The following is a 22,629-nucleotide window of genomic DNA, read 5'->3' on the forward strand; positions in this document are numbered from 1 at the left end:
TGAAGTGGTTGTAATCGCTCTTGGAGATCAGGTTCCCGTCCTACAAAGGGGCCTCTTGAGAGCTTGACTGAGAGCCGGATACCCTGAGAGGGACAGTGGAAAGTTCTCTGCCTGGCATGCAGCAGGCTCCGCTCTCCCTCGCTGTGGGTGGCACCTTGTGGTCAAGTCCATTTGCCTTCCTGGACCTGAGTACTGTAGAATTGGATGAGACCTCAGAGGCCAGAGATTTGGACTGAAGCCCACTCCCTCGTCTTACAGATAAAGAAACTGAGGCCCATCGGGTTGTATGACTTGCCCAGGGTCAATAGCTCCTAAGTGTCAGAGGCAGGATTTGACCCCACTCTTATCTAATGCTCTATCTGTTATGCCACACAGTCTTCTTCCCGTGTGGTCCTCACAAAACCCCTGTGAGATAGACAGCTGCTATCATTACCTTTATTTTACAGATGAGGAAACTGAGGCTGACAGGTTAACTAAAGTCACTTATTCAGGGTCACAAGCTACATAAGTATCTGGGGCTGCGTATGAGATCCAGGGAGGGCAAGTGACTTGTCCAGAGTCTCTTAGACAGCTGTGGCAGACTCAGGATTCAAAGTTAGGGCCCCTGATTCCAAATTTGATCCTCCTTTTAGGTCATATTTATTTGCCTGAAAAATAGTGACTTGCCTACACCAGAAGGTTGTTGTGAGCATTGAATGAGAGAACACTTTTTGCAGATGCAGCTGAGAGAGAACCTGGTCTTCTCCTCCAGGAGAGCTTTGGAGGTGGCCGAGCCACCGAATCCCAGCCGCGTAGCTCTCGGGGTCATGCCTTCCCATCCCGGCGATCTAGGCTCCCTCCCTAAGACTTTCTGATGTCCTGATGCTGCTGAAATCTCTTCTTTGGTTTGAGCGTTGGGCTGCTACGGATGGAGCCAAGGAGACGTGGCAGCTGTGGAGAGGACCTTCCACTGGTGCTCAGGCTCCTGGGCCAGAGGTCTCGGGCCTGACCCAAGCCTTCCAGGCTCTTCCCCAGGTCCTTCACTGCTCCAGACACCCTGGCCATCTACGGGGCGCTGATGCTGCCCCAGATCCTCATTCTGGTGGGGGAAGATCCACTCAGGAACCATCTCAACTTCTCCCAGAACCAAGGTTGCCATGTAGGCCTGGGCTGAACCCCCTTGATGACTCCTAAGACCCCCCCCAACCCTGATATTCTTTGTTCCCTTCCCATCTCTGACCTGCCATGTTCTAACCCTCTCCCAGCCCCGCCATCCCCTGTTCTAAGGCCCCTCTGGGCTCCGACATTCTATTTTCCCATATGTATAGGCATTAATCCCAGCCTTCGTGGGCAGCCCAGCACGTCGGGTTCACATGGATCGTCTGTTCCCATGAGGACGGTGCACTCAGATCTTTTTATTATGGGCTCTTACTTAAGAAGTCCAAGGAAAGCTTCGAAGTGGCCTTGGTAACGGAGGAGTCTGAGGGAGTGTGATGAGCCCTCGCAGACAGCAAACACAGTTTCCCTTAAGGATCAACTTGGACACATGGTCTGAATTCTACCTGGGCTCTTTACCACCTGCCCCATTCACGGTCTGTGCCCGCTTCCCTGGGTCTCAGTTTCCTTCTCTGTAAAATGATAGGGCTGGACTAGAGGATCTATCTGTAAGGCCTCTTTTTCTGCCTCCTTCCCTGCCTCCCTGCCCCCTGTTCTTGGGCTTCTGCCCCACATCCCAGCCTGCTCCTCAGTGGTCAGCGCTCTCTCAACCCTTCGCTTTCTGGCCCTCCAGGCATGCCACTCCACTTCCTACTTCAAGGTCTGGGACCAGTGATCACAACACACTCTCATTCCTAAAAGAGAAGAGTCGATCGCTGGCCTATGACTTTGCCCACTAACCATCCCGGGAATTCCTGGACCAAACTGCCTGTCCTAGGCCTACAGTACTCCTTGCTCTGGTAGAATATAAGTTTTCTGAGGACAGGGACAGGCTTTGCTTTTTGCAGTTGCACCTCTTGCTCTTTTCGAAGTGACTAGCATGTAGCAAATGCTTAATAAATGCTTTTCAATTCATTCATTCTAATTCTTAGGGAGGGTAACTTCAGGGAGACTTTCAAAGAGAAAGCCAGTTTTGCTGGGTTCTTGCTGCCACTTCTTTTAGATAACTCTTTTGCTGCTTCCTGGGGGAATCCATCCATCCATCCATCCATCCATCCATCCATCCATCCATCCATCCATCCATCCATCCATCTACACATCTATTCATTTATTCACCCGTCCATTCATTTACTTATTTATCCACCCATCTATTCATTGACTCATCATTCATCCATCCATCTATTCATTGACTCATCATTCATCCATCCATCTATTCATTGACTCATCATTCATCCATCCATATATACATCCATATAACCACCCATTCATTCACCCATCCATTTATTTATTTATTCATCCATCCATCAATCTCTCTATCCAGTTATGTATATATATATCCATCCACTTATGCATCTACTCATCCATTCATTTATCCACCCATCCATTCATCAATTCATAATCCACTCATTCATCCATCTATCCATCCATCCATCCATCCATCCATCCATCCATCCATCCATCCATTCATCCATCCATCTACACATCTATTCATTTATTCATTCGTCCATTCATTTACTTATTTATCCACCCATCTATTCATTGACTCATCATTCATCCATCCATATATACATCCATATAACCACCCATCCATTCACCCATCCATTCATTTATTTATTCATCCATCCATCAATCTCTCTGTCCAGTTATGTATATATATATATATCCATCCACTTATGCATCTACTCATCCATTCATTTATCCACCCATCCATTCATCAATTCATAATCTACTCATTCATCCATCTATCCATCCATCCATCCATCTATCCATCCATCCATCCATCCATCCATCCATTCATCCATCCATCTACACATCTATTCATTTATTCACCCGTCCATTCATTTACTTATTTATCCACCCATCTATTCATTGACTCATCATTCATCCATCCATATATACATCCATATAACCACCCATCCATTCACCCATCCATTCATTTATTTATTCATCCATCCATCAATCTCTCTGTCCAGTTATGTATATATACATCCATCCACTTATGCATCTACTCATCCATTCATTTATCCACCCATCCATTCATCAATTCATAATCCACTCATTCATCCATCTATCCATGCATCTATCAGTCCAACCATCCATTCATTTATTCGCTCATCCATGAATCCATTTATGCCTTTATCTATCCAAGCATTTATTAAGTGCTTACTCTGGATCAGGCACTGTGATAAGCCCTAGAAATAGGTCCTTCCTTTCAAGATGCCTGTGCTTTCTACTGGGAAGGTACAATGCAGACCAAATAAATCAACATGAAATCCATATAAAGCAATTTCAAGACTGGGTCATGGAGAATATTAACAAGTGGGGGTACTAGGTGCTTTTCCTTCACAGAATCTCAGACATCGATGGGTCCTCCTGCAAGCATCTGGCCCAACAGTACCTCAATTGTCTGTAGTTGTTTGCATAGTGTCTTCCTTATTGACTGAGGGCCCCTTGAGAGCTTGAACTGTTCTTTTTCTTTTGTTGTATGTAGCCCCAGTCCTTGGCATAGTGCCTGGTACATAGAGATACTTAATAAATGCTTCTTAACTAAATGACATCCTAGCAAGTTGATCATAAAGTTGTTTTTTTTTAAGCCCTTCCTTTCTGTCTTGGACTCAATATTGAATACTGGTTCCAAGGCAGAACAGGAAGAACTAGGCAAACAGGGTTAAGTGACTTGCCCAAGCTCACCCAGCTAGGAAGTGTCTGAGATTTGAACCCAGGACTTCCTGTCTCTAGGCCTGGCTCTCAATCCACTGAGCCACCTTGCTGCCCTCTTGGTCATTCAGTCTTAGCATGAACCTAAGGCAGCCCAGCCCACCTTTGGAAAGTTTTAAATATGGGGAAGGTTTTCCTGACATCCAGTCAACATTCCTGCTTCTCTGCAACTTCTCCCAGGAGCTCCTGCTAGTTCTGCCTTCTGGGGCTAAGTTGAACTAAACAAATCCTACTTCAGGTTACAGCCCTTTAAGTAGCTGGAAGAAAGTGAGCCCTTTCTGCAGTATCTCTTCTTTAGACCAGACACTTTGACTTTCTCCAATATGAAGATTACTTCCTGGTTTTTAACAATACAGTCCCCTGACCCTTCGCTCCCTCCTCTGGCCTGCCATAGTGGTGCTGCATCTAGTTAATGTCCTTCCTCTATAACACATGCATTGGCTGGGTCCCTAGAAGGTGATTACTACATCACTTTAGGGTCTAAGGTTGATGTTCTTGATCGTCTTTCTAATGGCTCATGAGCCCCCACCAGTGTACTTCCCCTCTCCACCCAGTTAATTGCCATTTGAAATCAATTTGTCAGTCAGATTTTTAGCAAGTAGGTGGCTCTATGGATAGACCACTGGGTCTGTGTTCAAATCTGCTCTCAGACACTTACGAGCTATGTCACTTAACCTCTGTTTGCCTTAATCTACTGGAAAAGTAAATGGCAAGCCACTCCAGGATCTTTGCCAAGAAAATGCCATGAACAGTACTGGCATTCTATGGTCCACAAGGTCACCAAAAATCAGAAATGACTGAAGAGCAACAACAATAATTTATTAAGGTACTATAGTAGAAGCAGTTGGTACAATAGATTCCCCTCAAAAGCTTTTAACAGGGGGCAGCTAGGTGGCTCAGTGGACTGAGAGCCAAGCCTAGCAAATCTAGCCTCAGACACTTCCTAGCTGTGTGACCCTGAGAAAGTCACTTGACCTCCATTGCCTAGCCTTTATCACTCCTCCACCTTGGAACCAATACACAGTATTGATTCTAAGATGGAAGGTGAGGGTTTAAGAAAACTTTTGACATACTCTCCTACCAGTATATACGGAGTCCAGGGGTAAGTGGACTCAAGCCAGTGGTGTGTTGGGAAATTTTTAACAACTCAAAACCAAAATTCATGCCACACCTTTCAAGTTTATCTTCATTATTAACATATTTTCTATCGCTTTCCCAAGATCGGACAACCAACAGAACAGCGGATCACGGCCTGATTTGAAGTGGTTCTCAGTTTCCAAGGTGGAGATGCTCATGCTGAAAACAGACCAATTGACTTTGGGGAATGAGTTGAATCTGGCTCTGGAGAGGATGTGTGGCCAACTCACGGCTCCTCGAGGTCTCTTTGCTGCTTTTTATGGTGTCTCCGAGGACCAGGGTGTCTCTTTTGTTCTTGGCTCCTTGTGCAGACACTGCTGTTAGTTGCCACTGGCTTGGGGACGCTGCCAAGACGATGGGGATAAAGCCCCAATCCTCCAACCCTCTAAAGTCCATATCTTGTGGCCAAATGGAAAGGGGTGCCGTGGAGGTGGAGAAGGAGGCCGAGGCCGAGCCTTCTCTTCTCCCCTCACCATAGCCCTCTCAAAGGCTTGGCCTGCCCAATACCCAGACGATCTTGCCTGTTTTATACAAACTCCCCAGGGCACAACTACATGGTTCCAACCAATCTGAACAGAATTTCTGTTGAGCCATCGTTCTGTTTTATCCAAGCACTTGTGAGGGCTTCTGCATGAATCAAGGCCTTCTTTCACCCAGCCTAAAGTCTTTAGTTGACCGACTAAATAGAAGTGTTTGTTGTTGTTTAGTCAATCCTATTTGGGGGTCGTCTTGGCAAAGATACTGGAAAAGTTTACCATTTTCTCCTTCTTCTCCAATTCATTTTACATATGGGGAAACTGAGGCAAACAGGGTTAAATGACTTGTCCAGGGTCCCACAGTTAATGTGTCTGAAGAGGAGTCTTCCTACCTTCAGACTGGCACTCTATCCACTGGGCCACTTGGCTGCCCTAATAGAAGAGTTTAGGTCTTGTTATTTCATATCTCTGTTTACTGAACTCAGTGGCGGTGTCACTTGCTAGAAGCATCCATGGTTTATGGGGTGATCGACTTCATGGCTCCTACCCTTACACTAAGGTGTGGTGCCTAGAATGGACCCCAATACTCTTGCTGTGTTCTGAGGAGGGCAGAAGACTGGCTCCTTCACTGGTCCTGGGCATCATGTCTTCTCTTAATACATGGTCCAGTCACAAGATGGCAGACATCCATGCTTAACCCCATTACAGCAGCCTAAGATGGTATTCATTTTCTTGGCTGCCCTATTGGATGATGATAGATAAGGGACTTGTAGTCCACTGAGATCCCCAGATCATTTTCACTTGAACTCTTTTCTAGTCTTGCCCAACTCCTACTTTTTGAAGCAACAAAGGTCCTTTTCAGATCTCAACTCTGTTCATCAACAATTGTTTTAAAGACCTTACTTTCTGTCTTAGAATTGATACTCACTACTGGTTCCAAAGCAAAAAAGTGGCAAGGGTTAGGCAATGGGGGTGGGGTTGGGTTAAGTGACTTGCCCAGGGTCATACAGCTAGAGAATGTATGAAGCCAGATTAGAACTGAGGAGCTCTCATCTCTGGGCTTGGAGCTCTATCCACTGAGCCACCTATCTGCTCTTAGAAATAATCATTTGCAATAGGGATACCAGGAAACTGTACAAGTCATGTGCAGACTGAGCTCCATGGGGTCACTTCTGCTATGTATTAAATGTCTATATTGGGGCATCTAGATAATCAATGGATTGAGATCCAGGCCCAGAGACAGGAGGTCCTGGGTTCAAATCTAGCCTCAGACACATCCCAGATGGGTGACCCTGGGCAAGTCACTTCACCCCCACTGCCAATTCCTTATCGCTCCTCTGCCTTGGAACCAATACACAGCATTGATTCTGAGATGGAAGGTACCGGTTAAAAAAACAAGGCAAACAAAAACTTCTGTGTGTGAGTAGTACTTGGTATTAGCACAAGGACCCAGGTCAGCTCCAGAAGCATTTATTGAGCACCTAATGTGTACTCTAGGGGCCCATATAAGCATTTATGAAATCCTACTATGTTCTCTGCACAACACTAGGCACTGGAAATATAAAGAGAAAACTAAAACAGTCCTCCCCCTGGGAGCTTACCCTCTATGGGGAAATACTGTAGGCAGTCAGGTTTATATGGGCATCCAAGGAGGAAGGAGAAAGCCCTGAGGACTAAGGAAAAGAAGCTGTGCCAAGAACTGGGCCGAGAGGGAAGCTTCCCTGGTCTCATTGGTGTTGGGGCTCCCTCTAGTGGTAAGAAAGCCTAACCCTTTCATGCTATAGGACACCCCCCATCTTGGACAGCAGTTGGGGGACACTGACCTAGAGCTGGAAGGGGTCTCAGAGGCTACATAGTCAACTCCCCTCATTTTACAGATGAGGAAACTGAGATTGGGAGAAGTAAAATACTCTGGAATGTGCACTCAGCTCCTTTTTAGACTCTAAACAGTCAGTCAAAAAACATGTATTAAGAGCCTACCTTGTGCTAAAGGCAGGGGATACATTGAGAAGGTGGTCCCTGCCCTCATGGAGCTCACATTCTAATGGGGGAGACAACCAGCAAACAAAGCAAACTACATACAAATTACATACATAATTGGAAATAATTAACAGGTAGAGGGCACTGGAATTAAGAGGGGTTGGGGAAGGCTTTCTATAGAAGGTGGGATTTTTTTTTAAAACCCTCACTGTCTTAGAATCACTACAAGTAGCAATTTTAAGGCAGAAGAGCAATAGGCTAGGCAATTAGCGTTAAGTGACTTGCCCAGGGTCACACAGGTCCTGAGTTCAAATCTGGCCTCAGACACTTCTGGACAAGTCACTAACCTCCTTTGGCTAGCTCTTACCACCCCTCTGCCTTAGAACCCATACACAGAATTGATTCTAAGACAGAAGGTAAGAGTTAAAAAAAAGTTAATTGATGCTAATTGATTAAATGATATGGAGGCACTTTGTGATGATATGAATTGGGCAATGTTATTGGCACTGATTAGATGATACTGAAGAGATGACCGGCTAACAAACAATTGATATTAGGGAGAATGTACCAGAATGGAGGCTCCAGTCGGCATTAGAAGAGCCTCAACCCCTCATGGGTACCCCATGAACTATCTGATTTACTAGGAAGTTGGGATGAGGACTCCAGAGATGATAGAGGCTAGATAAGTATAAACAAAATATATAAAAGAGAAGATCACAGAAGATAAAATGGAAAATTGTGATTATAAAACATTTAAGAGTTTTTGTACAAACAAAACCAGTGCAATTAAATCATAAGGGAGGGCCAGCAAGATGGCGAAGTGGCTACAGTGCTAGGTCTGGAGTCAGCGGGATCTGGGTTCAAATCTGGCTTCAGACACTTCCTGTGTGACCCTGGGCAAGTCACTTAAGCCTTAGCTTTTTGCCTAGCCCTTCCCTCTCTGTCTTAGAATTGTTAGTAAGACAGAAAGCAAAGGCTTAAAAAAATCAGAAGGGAAACAGATAGCTGCAAAAATAATCTTTGCAGGTCTAATAATCAGGATGCATAAGCAATTTATTCTATTTGATTCGATTCTGAGCCATTCCTCAGAAGAGAAATGGGCAAACCATACAGAGAGGCAGTTTTCAAAAGAAGAAAGCCAGACTACCATCATCTACGAAGAAATGCTCCAAAATTCTTCAGATCTTAGCAAGGATTTCCTTGGAGCCAAGCACTGTGCTAAGCTCTGGGGGTACAGAGAAAGGCAAAACATGGACCCTGTCCTCAAGGACCTCTTATGGGACACTCATCTAGGCCGTCACCAGTGCCCAAACCCGCCTTATTTTGACAAGACTTTTCCTAGGAGATGGCACATATAAATGCAGTGGGAGATGGTCAAGGAGCTCCCAATCTAATGGGAAAGACGACATGGAAACAACTATGTCTGAACTAGCTATAGACAGATCTGGGAGATCATCGTGAAAGGAAGGCGCCAGGATGATGGGGAACCCCAAAAGGTTTCTTGCAGAAGATTCAGTTTTATGAAGGAGACCAGGAGGCAAAGATAAAGAGGGACAGCCAGGGAAAATGCAGAGGGGGGAGATGGAGTGCGTATAGAGAAATGCAAATTAAAATAAATTTTAGGGCCTGTCTTAAACCCATTATGACAGCAAAGATGACAGATGTTGAAGGGGCCATGGCAAAATGAGCACACCTATACATTGTTGGTGGAGCTTTGAAATGATGGGCCATTACAATAGTAATTTGGAACAATGCTCCCCAAGTCACAAAATTGTCCCTATCATTTGACTTTGCTATACCCCAAAAGAGCTTTAAAAAAAAGACAGACATTGTTCAGTTGTATCTCACTCCTTGTTACTCCATTTGGGGTTTTCTTGGCAAAGATACTGATTTCCATTTCCATCTCTAGCTCATCTTACAGATGAGGAAACTGAGGCAAACAGGGTGAAGTGATTTATCCAGGAACACTCAGCTAAGATAAGCGAGTCTCCCAGACTCCAGGATCACTCCTTTGTCCACATGTGCACATCTACAAAAATATTTACAGCGCTCTTTTGTGGGGTGACCTCAGACTGGAAACTAAGGCCCAATAATTCTCCTTTACATTTTCTATCACGATCTGTTCAGCCATTCCCCAACATTAGGAATGACCAAATGGACGGTTTTAGCAGTAACTGAGGAGACGTCCATGATAAACCGATGCAACATGACTGGAGTGGAAGTAGGAAAGCAATTTCTCCACCAACATGCTAAGGGGAAACCACCGTTAAAGGCTTTCCACTATGATCTGTACCATGGGGAATGAGGTGTCCTGGAAGCCTGAAGATGGAAGGCCCCCTCACCTCCTCCTGGAGGCCCACCAGTCTTAGGATGCTCCAGGAAACTGTCAATTTCCGCCACTCTTCATGGAAGAACTCATTTTGCTCAACTCTGTAGATTGTTAGGAGACTTTTATTTTTATTCCAAACCAAGCGTATAATCAAGGAATATTTTACAAGACCAAAAAGTGAGAAAACACAAAAGCCACAGATAGTTCACTGGAAAAAGCAAGGAGAGCGGGAGCGAACCCACATTCCCAGAGTGCCTTGCGGCTTTATTTTGTCTGGTGAGACAGTATTGTTTAGACCTGTTTTACAAATGAGGAAACTGAGGCTCAAAGGGAGGAAGGCCTTCGACATTCCCGGTTCTAAGGCCCCTCCGCCCGCAATTCTGTCGCTGGCCTCAGGCGGGGGCTCTGCCCGGGCCTTCCTCCCTCTGCTGACCAGAGCTGGTACTGAAGCCCGGCCCTCAGGCACAGGGGGCGCTGGGGGGCGGCCCACTCATCTTCTGGGGATTCGACGTAGCGGCCTGGGTCGGGAATGGGGCCCCGCGGAAGCTTGGGGAGCGCCGGGATGGGGAATAGGAGGAGGCTGGAAAGGGGGCTGGGATGAGACGCGGAGGGGGTGGGATCCAAGAGGAGCTATTGTGGGGGACCGATGGCGTTGACGGACAAAATGGCTGAGGGCAAGGGTGGGGGAAGGGCGGAAGAGCAGGGCCCGGCCGGCAGCCCGGAGGACAGGAGGGCGGGGCGGGGGATGGATGCAGGAAAGCTGGGATGGAGGCGGGATTTAGGTTTGGGATGGGGGGGAGGGACCGAGGGGATGGGGGGCTCCGAAGGCTAGGTGGGAGAATTGGAGGGGGCACGATTAAGGCTGGGGAGAACGGAAGGTCTGGGACGGTGGGCGGCTGGGGTACCGGAGCGGACAGCAGACTTGGGGGGATGTGCCGGGGCGCCGAGCACGGGGACTGCTATGGGCCCAGGCTGGCGGCCCGCGGCCCCGCAACTCTTCCCCTCGCAGTTGGCGCCCGGAAGGGCCGCGCGGCTTGAAGGTGGTGTCTCTGCGGTCCCGGCCCCTCCCCACTCCCGGAACTATGACGTGGCACTCCCCCTCCCCCACCGCACCCCTTCCTCCCTCCTCCTCCTCCTCCCTCCATCCTTTCCATCTGCGTCTGTCCCGGTCGGTCGCCTTCCGCCGAGCTCCCCCGGGCTCTTGCCCAGACCCCCTCCCCCCACTCCCTTCCCCCTGCCCTAACCTCCGCCCCGGCCCGGGGCCCCTAAAGCCGACCCCATGCGTCGCCTCCTGCCGCTCCTTTTCATCCCGGGACTCTTGGCCGCCTTCAAGCCAGACACGAGCCGGCTTCGGGGTCTGGCCCGGGGCAAAGTGGAGGTAAGCCACGGCCCCGCGGCCCCCCCGCGCTCTCCGCTCCTCCCTGGGAACTCCAGCGCCCTGCAGTGTGCCGCTGTCCCTCCAGAACCCCCTCGGGGTCCTCTGACTAACCTGGGCCTCCTGCCCACGCCCCCTCCCCGGGAACTCGGGCCCCTCCATGGGCAATCCCTCTCTACCTCCCCAGGGAACCCAGCCCCCGGCAGGGCCTCCCCATCCCTCCAGAGCCCCACTCCGGGACCCCCCACCGCCCCGCAGCCCTCCGGGACGCCCCCAGGGCTGCATTCAGGGTCCCCCTCTCCCACACTCGCAGCTTAGGCCGCCCTGACCCCCAACTCACTCCAGAAACCCTCCCGCCAACCCCCTCCTCTTCCTGCTTAACTCTCGGGGTGCGCGCCCCCCCCCAATTCCTTCTGGACAGCTCCCGTCCGGTCGGAGCTCCAGCCTCTTTTCCCCCTCCCTGCTGCCCCCTAAGACCCTGGGATCGTCTTCTCCCTCTCAGCTGCTCTGGAGCTCTCCTCTCGGATCCCCTTGACTCAGGAACCCAGGCTTTGGGGATGATCAGGGCCAGGGGTTCCCCGGGATGGGATGCTGGAGCAAGCTTAAAGCGAACTGGACAGTTCCCTGGTGACCCAGAAGGCCCCTTCCCCTCCCGGTGCTGCCTTCTAAGGCCAGACCCCAGCCTGGACCTTGGGTCAGCAGAGATAGGAGCCGGACGTCTGGTCCAGAGGGCTGAACAGTGCCAGGGCTTGCATTCGAATTCCACTTCTGCTCTGAGCTGTGTCACCCAGGGCGAGCCATTGGTCTGCTCTGGGCCTGTTTCTCATGGGTCAAATGAAAGGCCCTGAAGTCTGTCCTTCCCAGCTGGAAATCCAGGGTCCTAGGAAGGGATAGTGTCAGCCTAGGCCTTGGGGACGGGGGTGGGGGGCAGCTGTCTCCATCCCTCCCCAGCCCCCAGGGAAGGCCCATCTGGTAGCTGCAGCTCTCCTGCACCCCAGGGGCCCCATCCTTGCCTGTCCCGCCCCCTCCCAGGTGCTGCTCTCTGCACCTGTGCCTTCTCTCTATAGGAGACTGATGGGTGGTTTGGGGGAGGTGACAGTGATGGGGTGTGGCTGGCCATTATGGGGCTCCTGAAGCCAGAGTGGGGGGTGCAGGGTCTGGGGAGCCTAGTGATTAAACCTGTACTGAGTGTCCCCCCCCCCCCATTTGGGGCGGGATCTGGATGCAGACCTCCCTTTAAATCCCACTTGTGCTACTTAGGGACCTTCTCTGGGCCTCAGTTTCCCTTTATGTGAAATGGAGTTGGACTTCATAGTGGATTCGGGTTCAAATCCAACCCCCCCTTCCCTGTAGTCACACCACAACGCCAGGGCCTCAGTTTCCTCTCTCTAAAATGGGGGCAATAAGACAGGAAGGATGATTGCTCCATAGCTGGAGAACCTGGGATCCAATGGACCGGAGGTTGGGGAACAGGAAGCGGCGGGGGTCCCAGCCCCGCCCCTCATCCACATGCCGCAGCGCGGAGAGTGCCCAGCTGCTCAGAAAGGGGCTTCCCGGCAGTCACCCTTCCTCTCGGCCCCGGTGCTTTCCCTCCCCATCAGAGATGCTGCCCTCCAGGCAGGGAGTCCTTCCTCCCTGGTTACCCTGGAAACCAGTGACGGCAGGCTGCGTTGCCGGGGCAACCAGAGGGTTAAAAATAATGGCTTCTGGTACTCTAGCCTTTGGAGTTTGTCAGGATGGTCCTCGCGGGCGTTTGTGGAGTTGGGGTGAGGGCGGGGTGGGAGGGGGTGGCGAGGCCGCCTGATTCCGGGGTTTTGTCCCCTGGCAGACCTGCGGAGGATGACAGCTGAACCGGCTGAAGGAGGTAGGTTCCTGGCTGGGGGGGAGGGGGCGGGCAGGGGCTGGGGGGAAGGCGCGCCCAGCGCCCACCTCTTCTCCTTCCTCTTTCAGGTCAAACTCTTCGTCGTCCAGGACGTCCCTTACTAGTATCTTTTCTCAGCAGGGCCTCTTGGGCGGGGGAGGGCGAAGGCGGGCCCCTTGGCTTACCCGAGCAATGGGGGGTGGGGGGGTGGCTCTTGGTCCCTCCCCTTTTCTCTTGTAATCCTTCCCTCGCGGGGAGGGCTCGCGCAGGGCCACCTGACCCCTGACCCGGATGCGGCTCTGTCCCCGACCAGGGCTGGGGGAGGTCTCCCCCTCCCCCCTTAACTCGACCCCCAGCCACAACCTGGTGACGAAGTACCTCCCTGGAGCCGATCCCGAGCTGGTGCTGCTGGGCTACCACTATGAGGAGCTCGAGGTGAGCCCGCGGGCCTGGGGGCTCCCCTGGGGGGCCGGCCCGCTGGGGGCTCTCTGACCTTCCCGCTTCTTGGCAGAGGATCCCCCTCAGTGACATGACGCGGGAGGAGATCAATCAGCTGCTCAAAGAGCTCGGCTTCTACCGCAAGAGCAGCCCGGACGAGCCCGTCCCGCCCGAGTACCAGAGTGCCCCAGCGAAGCCTCGGAAGGGAGAGGCCCCCGCGCCAGCGCCCCACGGGGACGCCGGGCCCTCCCGCCTGGAGCTCTAGGCCAGCGGGCAGCACGCTCCCCGCCAGGACCAGGCCGCGCCCCCTGCTTCGCCCCAGGACAGGCGGCACGGCCCGCGGGGCATCGGGACCCCACCTGCAGCGCGCCCCACCCGGCCACCAGGGACAGGATGAAGCTCTCAGCCCAAAGGGTTTCCCCGCTGAGGGCGGATGGACACGTCCCTGGGGGCGGGCCGGGGTGTGCGGAGGCGGGGGCTGAGGGCTTCCCCCTCCCCTCCCCAGTAAACATCCCCTTTTCAGTCCTCCGCCGAGCTGCGTCTTTGCCTTTCCTGCCGCGGTGCCGGGGCGGGGGGCCGCTCGGCGGGGGGTCTGGCCAAGCTTGGAGGCAGAAGCTGGGCGCCCGGCTGTGCCCCCGGTACAGAGTGAGGGCGGCCCGACCTGCCCGCTCCTTCCTTACTCACTACCCACCCAGGAAGCCCGTCCTCCGGGTTGGGGCTCAATGACGAGGGGAGGCCAGTTGAGAACGAATAATTTATAAAAACGCCGTGAAATGCTGTGAGGGGCGGGGCTGCTGGGGCTGTGCCGGGTGGGTGACCGTGCCGGGGGGAGGGGAGATGCCACCCCGTGAGCCTTTCTCTAGCCACACGCTGGGGGGGGGGGGGGGGCGCTCTAGAGTTCTTTCTGCCGCAAACGCAGCTCGTGACGTCGCAGGTGGTTGTAGAGGGACTGCACGTAGGTGAAGACGCACTTGGGGTCTGGCTTCTTGCCCATGATCATCATGTCTTCCACGTCCACCAGGGGCACACAGTCCACCAGCACCCTGCAAGGAGGGGGGAGGGGCAGCTGAGAGGGGGCCGGCCCGCCCCTCCACTCCCCGTGATCCCGGGCACATCCCTTCCCTGCAAAGCCAGGGCCGTCCTGGGGCCAGCCAGGCTCTGCTAACTCCCCGAGGTAGCCCGTGGGGGGTTCCGCTGGAGGAGCCCCAGCTTTCCAAACCCAGCCTGTGGGCCAAGCTCGGACCCTGCCAGCCTGGAAGCTCAGCCACTCTTCCAGGGCCTCTGATCTGAAAAAGGCACCTGGGGGCCATCAAATCCACTCCAGGGGGCAGCTAGGGGGTCCAGCGGTTAGTGCTGCACCAGAAGTCCCAAGATCTGAGTTCAAATCCTGCCTCAGACACATGCCAGCTGGGGCACCTCTGGGCAAATCCCGTTGCCTGCCTCAGTTTCCCCAACGACAGCCCCCCCCCCCCCCCCCCAGGGTTTTGGGCCTCAGATGAGGTAATGGCTACAAAGGGATGACGACCATCTCCTGAGGCAGCCTTTCCTAGAGCTGAAAAGGGCTTCACCCCGGCTCCTCCCTGGCCTGCCTGGACTTGACTGGCCGCCATGTTGCCCTCAAGCTGCCCTGGGGACTCTGTGGGCCAAGGCCTCAGTCACTTTTCATTTCTCTAGGGTTCAAGCGTGTGTAAGGCTGGCTGGCTGGCCTGGTGAAGAGGGCGCCGGGCAGGGAGTCAGGAAGTTCCAATCTGGCTTTGCTCCCTAGCTGTGTGACCCTGGACGAGTCACTTCACCCCGTTTGCCTCAGTTTCCTCCTCTATAGAACGAACTGGAGAAGGAAACAGCCACCCACTCTAGGATCTAGGAACACTCCACATGGGGTCACAGAAAGCTGGTCAGGCCTGAAATGACTCCATAGCAGGAGGTGGGTCAGGAAAGTGTCAGAGGAAGAGTCGAGTACAGGTTCCTCAATTCCAAGCCCAGCGTCCTCTTCCTGATGCCACACTCCGGAGTCCTATGGAGCTTGTGGTCCACTAGAACCGGCAGCTCTTTCTCACCTGGCACTTTTGTCCCCCCCCCCCCCCCCCCCCGAAGACTGAATGATCTCCATTAAACTTGGTCCTATTCCATTCAGTCCAAGATTCTGGGAGGGTGTGGGAAGGGCGCCGTGAGGCGAGGCGAGGCCCTGACTAGTTTCCTTCTGGGTACATGGGGGTCCCTCTAGGCCTAAAATTGGTGAGTGCGTGAATCCCGCCCCCTCGGTGCGCACACCGGAGCCCTTCCAGGCGCTCCTGGGAGCTCCTGGGCCTGCTTCTGAAGGCGTCTACCGGGAGCTCAAGAGCCTCCTTCGTAGGCTGGGCTGGACAGGAAGGGAGCCCTCGGAAGAGCCGGCAGGCCTGTGTCTCCCTATGATCACCACTTCCCCCTCCACAGGCTCACACTGTCCCTGCATTGGACTTGCACCCTCGCCTTTCCTCTCTGGAAAATGGGGGCATTTACCGTCCTCCCGGCTTGTGGTCTGGAGGAGGCGGCGGCCACCCGCTCGGGGGCTTTGCCAGGAACCCCCGGACGCTGGGGACCGAGCCTGCCTCCTCTTAGGGGTAAATGGAGGCCCAGAAAGATGGCGGGAGTCGCTCATAGGCACATCGGGCCCATTGAACCGAGGACACCGCCAAAGCCGAGCCGGGAGTCAGGGGCAGACGGAGGACGCGGCAGCTGGCTTCTGACGCTCGGCCCGGGAAGCCCGTCGCCTCGCCTCCTTTGGGAATGGGGCCCAGACCTGGCCGGGCCTCCAGCCAATCACCGAGCTGGGCATGGGAGGGGGGGGGGCAGTGTTGATCTGTTTGGGGGTTCACTATTGCCAAGCCACCGAACTTACGTCCGGTTCTGGCCTCTGGGCCTGTCTCCCCTTCCTTGTACAAAGGTCGAGGACTCGGCCCCAGAGCCTCGGCTGCTGGGGAAGCTTTCCTCAAGGGGAAGCGGGAGGCAGAGCCGTGGGGAGAGGAGAGAAGAGGGCTGCCAAACCCCTGAACCCCACCGGAACGAGGAGAGGGGGCAGAGCCCTCAGCTGGAGTGCTGGAGTGGGGAGACCGGGCCCAGCACCAGATGATTGGCTAGACAACCCTGGCCGAGTTACAGTCCCAGGGGGAGCCCCGACACCCCTGTTCCCAGGCCCCTTGGAGCCCCGACACCCCTGTTCCCAGGCCCCTTGGAGCCCCGACACCCCTGTTCCCAGGCCCCTTGGAGCCCCGACACCCCTGTTCCCAGGCCCCTTGGAGCCCCGACACCCCTGTTCCCAGGCCCCTTGGAGCCCCGACACCCCTGTTCCCAGGCCCCTTGGAGCCCCGACACCCCTGTTCCCAGGCCCCTTGGAGCCCGACAGCCTGCTCTAGGGCTCCTAGCTGCAGTGAGGCCGAGCGCGGAGCCCGGCACATCCCAGCTATTTGCAGAGGCTGCTTTGCTTCCTCTGACGTCCTCGGCTCTGAGGCCCCTCCCAGCCTGGGGTCCTGCTCTTCCCGCGGGCTCCCCCGGCCCGCTCCCCGGCCTCCGCTCGCGGCCTTATAAAGCCATTGTTTGTGCCGGGAGGGCTCAGGACGCCCTTGGCCAGAAGACAGGACACGAGCAGATGTCGCTAGGCAGGCCGGGCTGAGTCACAGTTTCCAGGGTTTACAGAGCGGCTCCGGGCCCTCTGCCCGCCCCGGCCCGCTCCGCTGCCCATATATGACAGGGAGCGCCGACGGGGCTGGCCTCCGGGCCACACGCCTGCCTGCCTGGGACGAGGGGGTGCCCCGGCCCGGGGGCTCCCCTCGCCGTACCCACACACACAGCTCCGCCGAGGACGGGGGAGGGCCCGAGGCCTCAAGCCCGCCCCATCGGCATGGCTGCGGCTAGGCCGGACCCTTCCTGCTCTGGCTCTCCCTCAGGACTGTCCACGCTCTGGGACCCCAGGCAGGGGCGTCTGCTCTCCAGCCTGCCCCTGGGGGGCTGGGCCAGTCCTTCTCCCTGAGGCCCCTTCTGGAAATGGCCCTGACACCCCCCTTCTAAGGCCCTTCTGTTCCCAATATTACCGCTCTTCTAAGCTCCTTTCTGTCCCTGACTCTTAGCTCTAAGCCCCTCCTGGCCCTGACACCCCCTCCCGGCCCCGACGCCCTATCGAGCCCCTCCCGGCCCCGACGCCCTATCGAGCCCCTCCCGGCCCCGACGCCCCGTCCGAGCCCCTCCCGGCCCCGACGCCCTATCGAGCCCCTCCCGGCCCCGACGCCCCGTCCGAGCCCCTCCCGGCCCCGTCCGAGCCCCTCCGGGCCCCGACGCCCCATCCGAGCCCCTCCCGGCCCCGTCCGAGCCCCTCTCGGCCCCGACGCCCCATCCGAGCCCCTCCCGACGCCCGTCCGAGCCCCCTCCGGGCCCCGACGCCCGTCCGAGCCCCTCCCGGCCCCGACGCCCCCTCCCGGCCCCGACGCCCGTCCAAGCCCCTCCCGACGCCCGTCCGAGCCCCTCCCGGCCCCGACGCCCCGTCCGAGCCCCCTCCTGGCTCTGATGCCCCCATTGTAAGCCCCCTCCCAGCCCCGACGCCCGTCCGAGCCCCTCCCGGCCCCGACGCCCGTCCGAGCCCCTCCCGGCCCCGATGCCCCATCCGAGCCCCTCCCGGCCCCGACGCCCGTCTGAGCCCCTCCCGGCCCCGACGCCCGTCCGAGCCCCTCCCGGCCCCATCCGAGCCCCTCCCGGCCCCGACGCCCGTCTGAGCCCCTCCCGGCCCCGTCCGAGCCCCTCCCGGCGCTGGCACTGGGCAGGCTCCCCGCGCCGGCGCCGCTGCGCGAGCTCGTCCCTCCCGGCTCGCTTTCTCACCGTGGCAGGCTGGCGTGAGCGGGGCAGTTTAGGACTTTTTGGTTTTTACCAGCCCCTTCTGAACCAGGCAGCGGTAAAACTCCTGGAGGTACGTGTAAACGCACTTCCAGTCTGGTTCGCGCATCCTCACCATGTCCTCTGTGTCCAGCAACTGGGGGCAGTCAGCGTGGGTCCTGGGGGCGCACGGCCAGCCCCGCCGGAGGCAGCCGGCCCAGGGGCCGGGCAGAGGGGGAGGGGAGGGGAGAGGGCAGAGGGGGAGACAGAGAGAGAGATCCGTAAATCAGGTACATTCTCCGGAGCTGCTGGGGCTCAGCCCGCCGCCACCCCCCGCATGCTCTCCGGGCCGGTGGGGTGCTATGGTCCTCTACTGGTGAGCCAGGCAGTCGGGGCGGTGGGGCAGGCGCCATCGCAGACCAGGCACGGGGCGGGCCCCCGGGGCGGGCGTGGGGGTCAGTGAGGCCGGGGGAGGCGTGACCGGGAGTGTGGGGGGCAGATGGGACGAGGAGGGGGAGGGGAGAGGCCGGAAGCGCAGGGCCGGGGGTGATGAGGGCGGCCAGGGGCAGGGGCGATTCCAAACGAGAGCGGTCTTGCTCTTTCCGCTATATATCCGGCGTATATAGGCCCGGGGGAGGCGGGGCGAGGGGGCCGCACGGCCCCCCTCCCGCCCGCTGGCTCCATTTGGAATCTGGGGCCGGCACGAGTGGACACGGGGGTGCAGAAAGCTTTGGGGGACAGAGGGGAGGAGGCCAGAGAGAGACAGAGCGGGAGAGAGGAGGGAAAGGGCAGGGGGGGGGCCACCTGGCTGGCGGGCCACGGATGGGGCTGGTCGGACGGTCGAGGCCGGCCAAGTGCGGCCCGGGCCCGTAGCTGCTACGGTCCGGCTGGAAGCCCCCTGTACAGACTGGAGAGAATGCTGGCCACCCGGTGAGCGGGGGGCCCCGAGGCCTCCCTGGGGAGGGCGCTATGGGAACGGGGACGCTGTCGGGGGGCCTCGGCCTGGCCTGGCCTGTGCTGGGAACCGGGAAGAGGAGCAGAGAGCGAGACAGGGAGGCCCAGGGCCCTGGGCACGGCAGAAGGATGGAGAAGGCAGAGAAGCCGGAGGGGGGTCTGTTCCGGTGGGCCGCCGAGCCCGCTGCCCTCAGAGGGGCAGGGCCGGGCGGCCTGTCTCTGGCCTCGGCCGCAGCGGGAGGGACATGGGGGGCGGGGGTACGTACTCCGCTGACGAAAAGGCCACCTCGAAATTGTGGCGCCGGTTCTGGGGGCTCAGCTGGCCGTAATCGAAGGCCTCGGGGAAGAAGTTGTGGACCAGAGCGCAGAAGGCCATGCCGTCGCTCCAGCTGGACGAGAAGTTCTGAATGTCCACGTGCTGGGGACGAGAAGGACGGGAGCCCGTGAGAGCCGGAGGCCGAGCGCCTCCGGCGTGGCCGTCCCGCAGACCCTCTCCAGCCCGTCCGGGTCCTCGGACCGCGGCGTCTGTGCTCCAGGCTGACCCGAGGGACGTCCGGGGGACCCTTTCAGCTGCTCCGCCCCCCTGCGGGTCCCTTCCTGCCTCCTCCGAGTCTTGGCTCTTAGGGCGATTAAGGCCCACCCTAGCTCACGGACCGGGAGGCTTTGGGCCCCCACCTCTCGGGCCTTCGGAGCCAGCGGTCCAGCAGGCCAGGGGGAGAAAGGTCAGAGGGCACGCGTGTGACTTTCTGGCCTGGCCACTTGCTACCCGCGTGACCTTGGACAACTCACTGCCCCTGAGCTTCCTCTCTGCCAAGTGGGGGATTTGGACTTGGCCTCTGGGGTCCTGTCCGGCTCTAGACCTCGGCCCGGAAGAGGGGCGCCAGGAGGCGGCTGCGGGGTACAAAGGGCCTGACGTCTAAGCCAAGAGAACAGCCCCACCGCTGGCTTCCGACAACCAGCACGGAGTGAGTGCCCACTGCCTGCGCTCTGCGGGGGCGGGCGGGGGGGGGGGACAAGATGGTCCCTGGGGGGAGTGTCCCAGGGCTGCTGCCCGGAGCTGGGGGCGGATGGGGCAGGGCTTGGATGTGGCAGGGCTTGGAGCCGGTGCCATAATCAGACTTTAATGGGATTAAGAGAAAAGTATTTTTATGACTGCAAGAAGATTACACACTGGAGCCCCAAACCCTCCAAGCCCCGGGGGCCCAGGCTAATAGGATTTGGCCTGGACTCAAAGCTAATCATCCCCGGCCTCCAGGGACTCCATGTTCTTGGCTGTCAGAGGCCTTGAGTGCTTCCAGCTGGCTCCTGGCTGCAGGCCCTTCTCCTGCCACAGTCATGGAGCCCCAAAGGGGAGAATGTCAGGGCTGGGAGGGCACTGAGAAGGTGAAGGGTCAGAGAGGAGGGAGCCTAGCACAGGAAGGGTCAGAGGAGAGGGAGCCTAGCACAGGAAGGGTCAGAGAGTAGGGAGCCTAGCACAGGAAGGGTCAGAGGGGAGGGAGCCTAGCACAGGAAGGGCCAGAGAGGAGAGGGAGCCTAGCACAGGAAGGGTCAGGGAGTAGGGAGCCTAGCACAGGAAGGGTCAGAGTAGGGAGCCTAGCACAGGAAGGGCCAGAGAGGAGAGGGAGCCTAGCACAGGAAGGGCCAGAGAGGAGAGGGAGCCTAGCACAGGAAGGGTCAGGGAGTAGGGAGCCTAGCACAGGAAGGGTCAGGGAGTAGGGAGCCTAGCACAGGAAGGGTCAGAGTAGGGAGCCTAGCACAGGAAGGGCCAGAGAGGAGAGGGAGCCTAGCACAGGAAGGGTCAGGGAGTAGGGAGCCTAGCACAGGAAGGGTCAGGGAGTAGGGAGCCTAGCACAGGAAGGGTCAGAGTAGGGAGCCTAGCACAGGAAGGGCCAGAGAGGAGAGGGAGCCTAGCACAGGAAGGGCCAGGGAGGAGGGAGCCTAGCACAGGAAGGGTCAGAGTAGGGAGCCTAGCACAGGAAGGGTCAGGGAGGAGAGGGAGCCTAGCACAGGAAGGGTCAGAGAGTAGGGAGCCTAGCACAGGAAGGGCCAGGGAGGAGGGAGCCTAGCACAGGAAGGGTCAGAGGGGAGGGAGCCTAGCACAGGAAGGGTCAGGGAGGAGAGGGAGCCTAGCACAGGAAGGGTCAGAGAGGAGGGAGCCTAGCACAGGAAGGGTCAGAGAGTAGGGAGCCTAGCACAGGAAGGGCCAGAGAGGAGAGGGAGCCTAGCACAGGAAGGGTCAGGGAGGAGAGGGAGCCTAGCACAGGAAGGGTCAGAGAGGAGAGGGAGCCTAGCACAGGAAGGGCCAGGGAGGAGGGAGCCTAGCACAGGAAGGGCCAGAGAGGAGGGGGAGCCTAGCACAGGAAGGGTCAGGGAGGAGAGGGAGCCTAGCACAGGAAGGGCCAGGGAGGAGGGAGCCTAGCACAGGAAGGGTCAGAGAGTAGGGAGCCTAGCACAGGAAGGGTCAGGGAGGAGAGGGAGCCTAGCACAGGAAGGGTCAGGGAGGAGAGGGAGCCTAGCACAGGAAGGGTCAGAGAGGAGAGGGAGCCTAGCACAGGAAGGGTCAGAGAGTAGGGAGCCTAGCACAGGAAGGGTCAGGGAGGAGAGGGAGCCTAGCACAGGAAGGGTCAGAGAGGAGAGGGAGCCTAGCACAGGAAGGGTCAGGGAGGAGAGGGAGCCTAGCACAGGAAGGGTCAGGGAGTAGGGAGCCTAGCACAGGAAGGGTCAGGGAGGAGAGGGAGCCTAGCACAGGAAGGGTCAGGGAGGAGAGGGAGCCTAGCACAGGAAGGGCCAGAGAGGAGAGGGAGCCTAGCACAGGAAGGGTCAGGGAGTAGGGAGCCTAGCACAGGAAGGGTCAGGGAGTAGGGAGCCTAGCACAGGAAGGGTCAGAGAGGAGGGAGCCTAGCACAGGAAGGGTCAGAGAGGAGGGAGCCTAGCACAGGAAGGGTCAGAGAGGAGAGGGAGCCTAGCACAGGAAGGGTCAGAGAGGAGGGAGCCTAGCACAGGAAGGGCCAGGGAGGAGGGAGCCTAGAACAGGAAGGGTCAGAGAGGAGGGAGCCTAGCACAGGAAGGGTCAGAGAGGAGGGAGCCTAGCACAGGAAGGGTCAGAGAGGAGGGAGCCTAGAACAGGAAGGGTCAGAGAGGAGGGAGCCTAGCACAGGAAGGGTCAGAGAGGAGAGGGAGCCTAGCACAGGAAGGGCCAGAGAGGAGAGGGAGCCTAGCACAGGAAGGGTCAGGGAGGAGAGGGAGCCTAGCACAGGAAGGGTCAGAGGGGAGGGAGCCTAGCACAGGAAGGGTCAGAGTAGGGAGCCTAGCACAGGAAGGGTCAGAGAGGAGAGGGAGCCTAGCACAGGAAGGGTCAGAGGGGAGGGAGCCTAGCACAGGAAGGGTC

General features: G+C 56.9%; 2 protein-coding genes and 1 long non-coding RNA gene across 3 annotated transcripts in view; 1 reads left to right on the top strand and 2 right to left on the bottom strand.

The window, feature by feature from the left end:
* The first annotated feature begins 10,267 nt into the window (after positions 1 to 10,267).
* On the top strand, positions 10,268 to 13,973 carry SELENOM (selenoprotein M). Its single transcript, XM_056821471.1, has 5 exons — positions 10,268 to 11,152; positions 12,978 to 13,013; positions 13,100 to 13,134; positions 13,367 to 13,445; positions 13,522 to 13,973. The coding sequence occupies exons 1-5, from the start codon at positions 11,054 to 11,056 to the stop codon at positions 13,711 to 13,713; spliced, it is 441 nt and encodes a 146-aa protein (XP_056677449.1). The 5' UTR covers positions 10,268 to 11,053; the 3' UTR covers positions 13,714 to 13,973.
* LOC130458187 (uncharacterized) lies at positions 11,875 to 13,019 on the bottom strand. Its single transcript, XR_008917271.1, has 2 exons — positions 12,590 to 13,019; positions 11,875 to 12,029 (listed from the first exon to the last, which is right to left on the bottom strand). It is a non-coding gene; the product is annotated as an uncharacterized LOC130458187 (long non-coding RNA).
* Positions 13,974 to 14,188: 215 nt separating the features above from the next.
* Positions 14,189 to 22,629, bottom strand: part of SMTN (smoothelin) — a 37,781-nt gene continuing 29,340 nt past the window's right edge. The window contains 3 exon segments of the mRNA XM_056820925.1: positions 14,189 to 14,491; positions 18,398 to 18,466; positions 19,508 to 19,659. Of these exon segments, the coding sequence (XP_056676903.1) occupies positions 14,341 to 14,491; positions 18,398 to 18,466; positions 19,508 to 19,659 (372 nt within the window). The 3' untranslated portion in view covers positions 14,189 to 14,340.

The sequence above is a fragment of the Monodelphis domestica genome, chromosome 3 (genome assembly GCF_027887165.1).
Source record: "Monodelphis domestica isolate mMonDom1 chromosome 3, mMonDom1.pri, whole genome shotgun sequence".
Lineage (NCBI taxonomy): Eukaryota > Metazoa > Chordata > Mammalia > Didelphimorphia > Didelphidae > Monodelphis > Monodelphis domestica.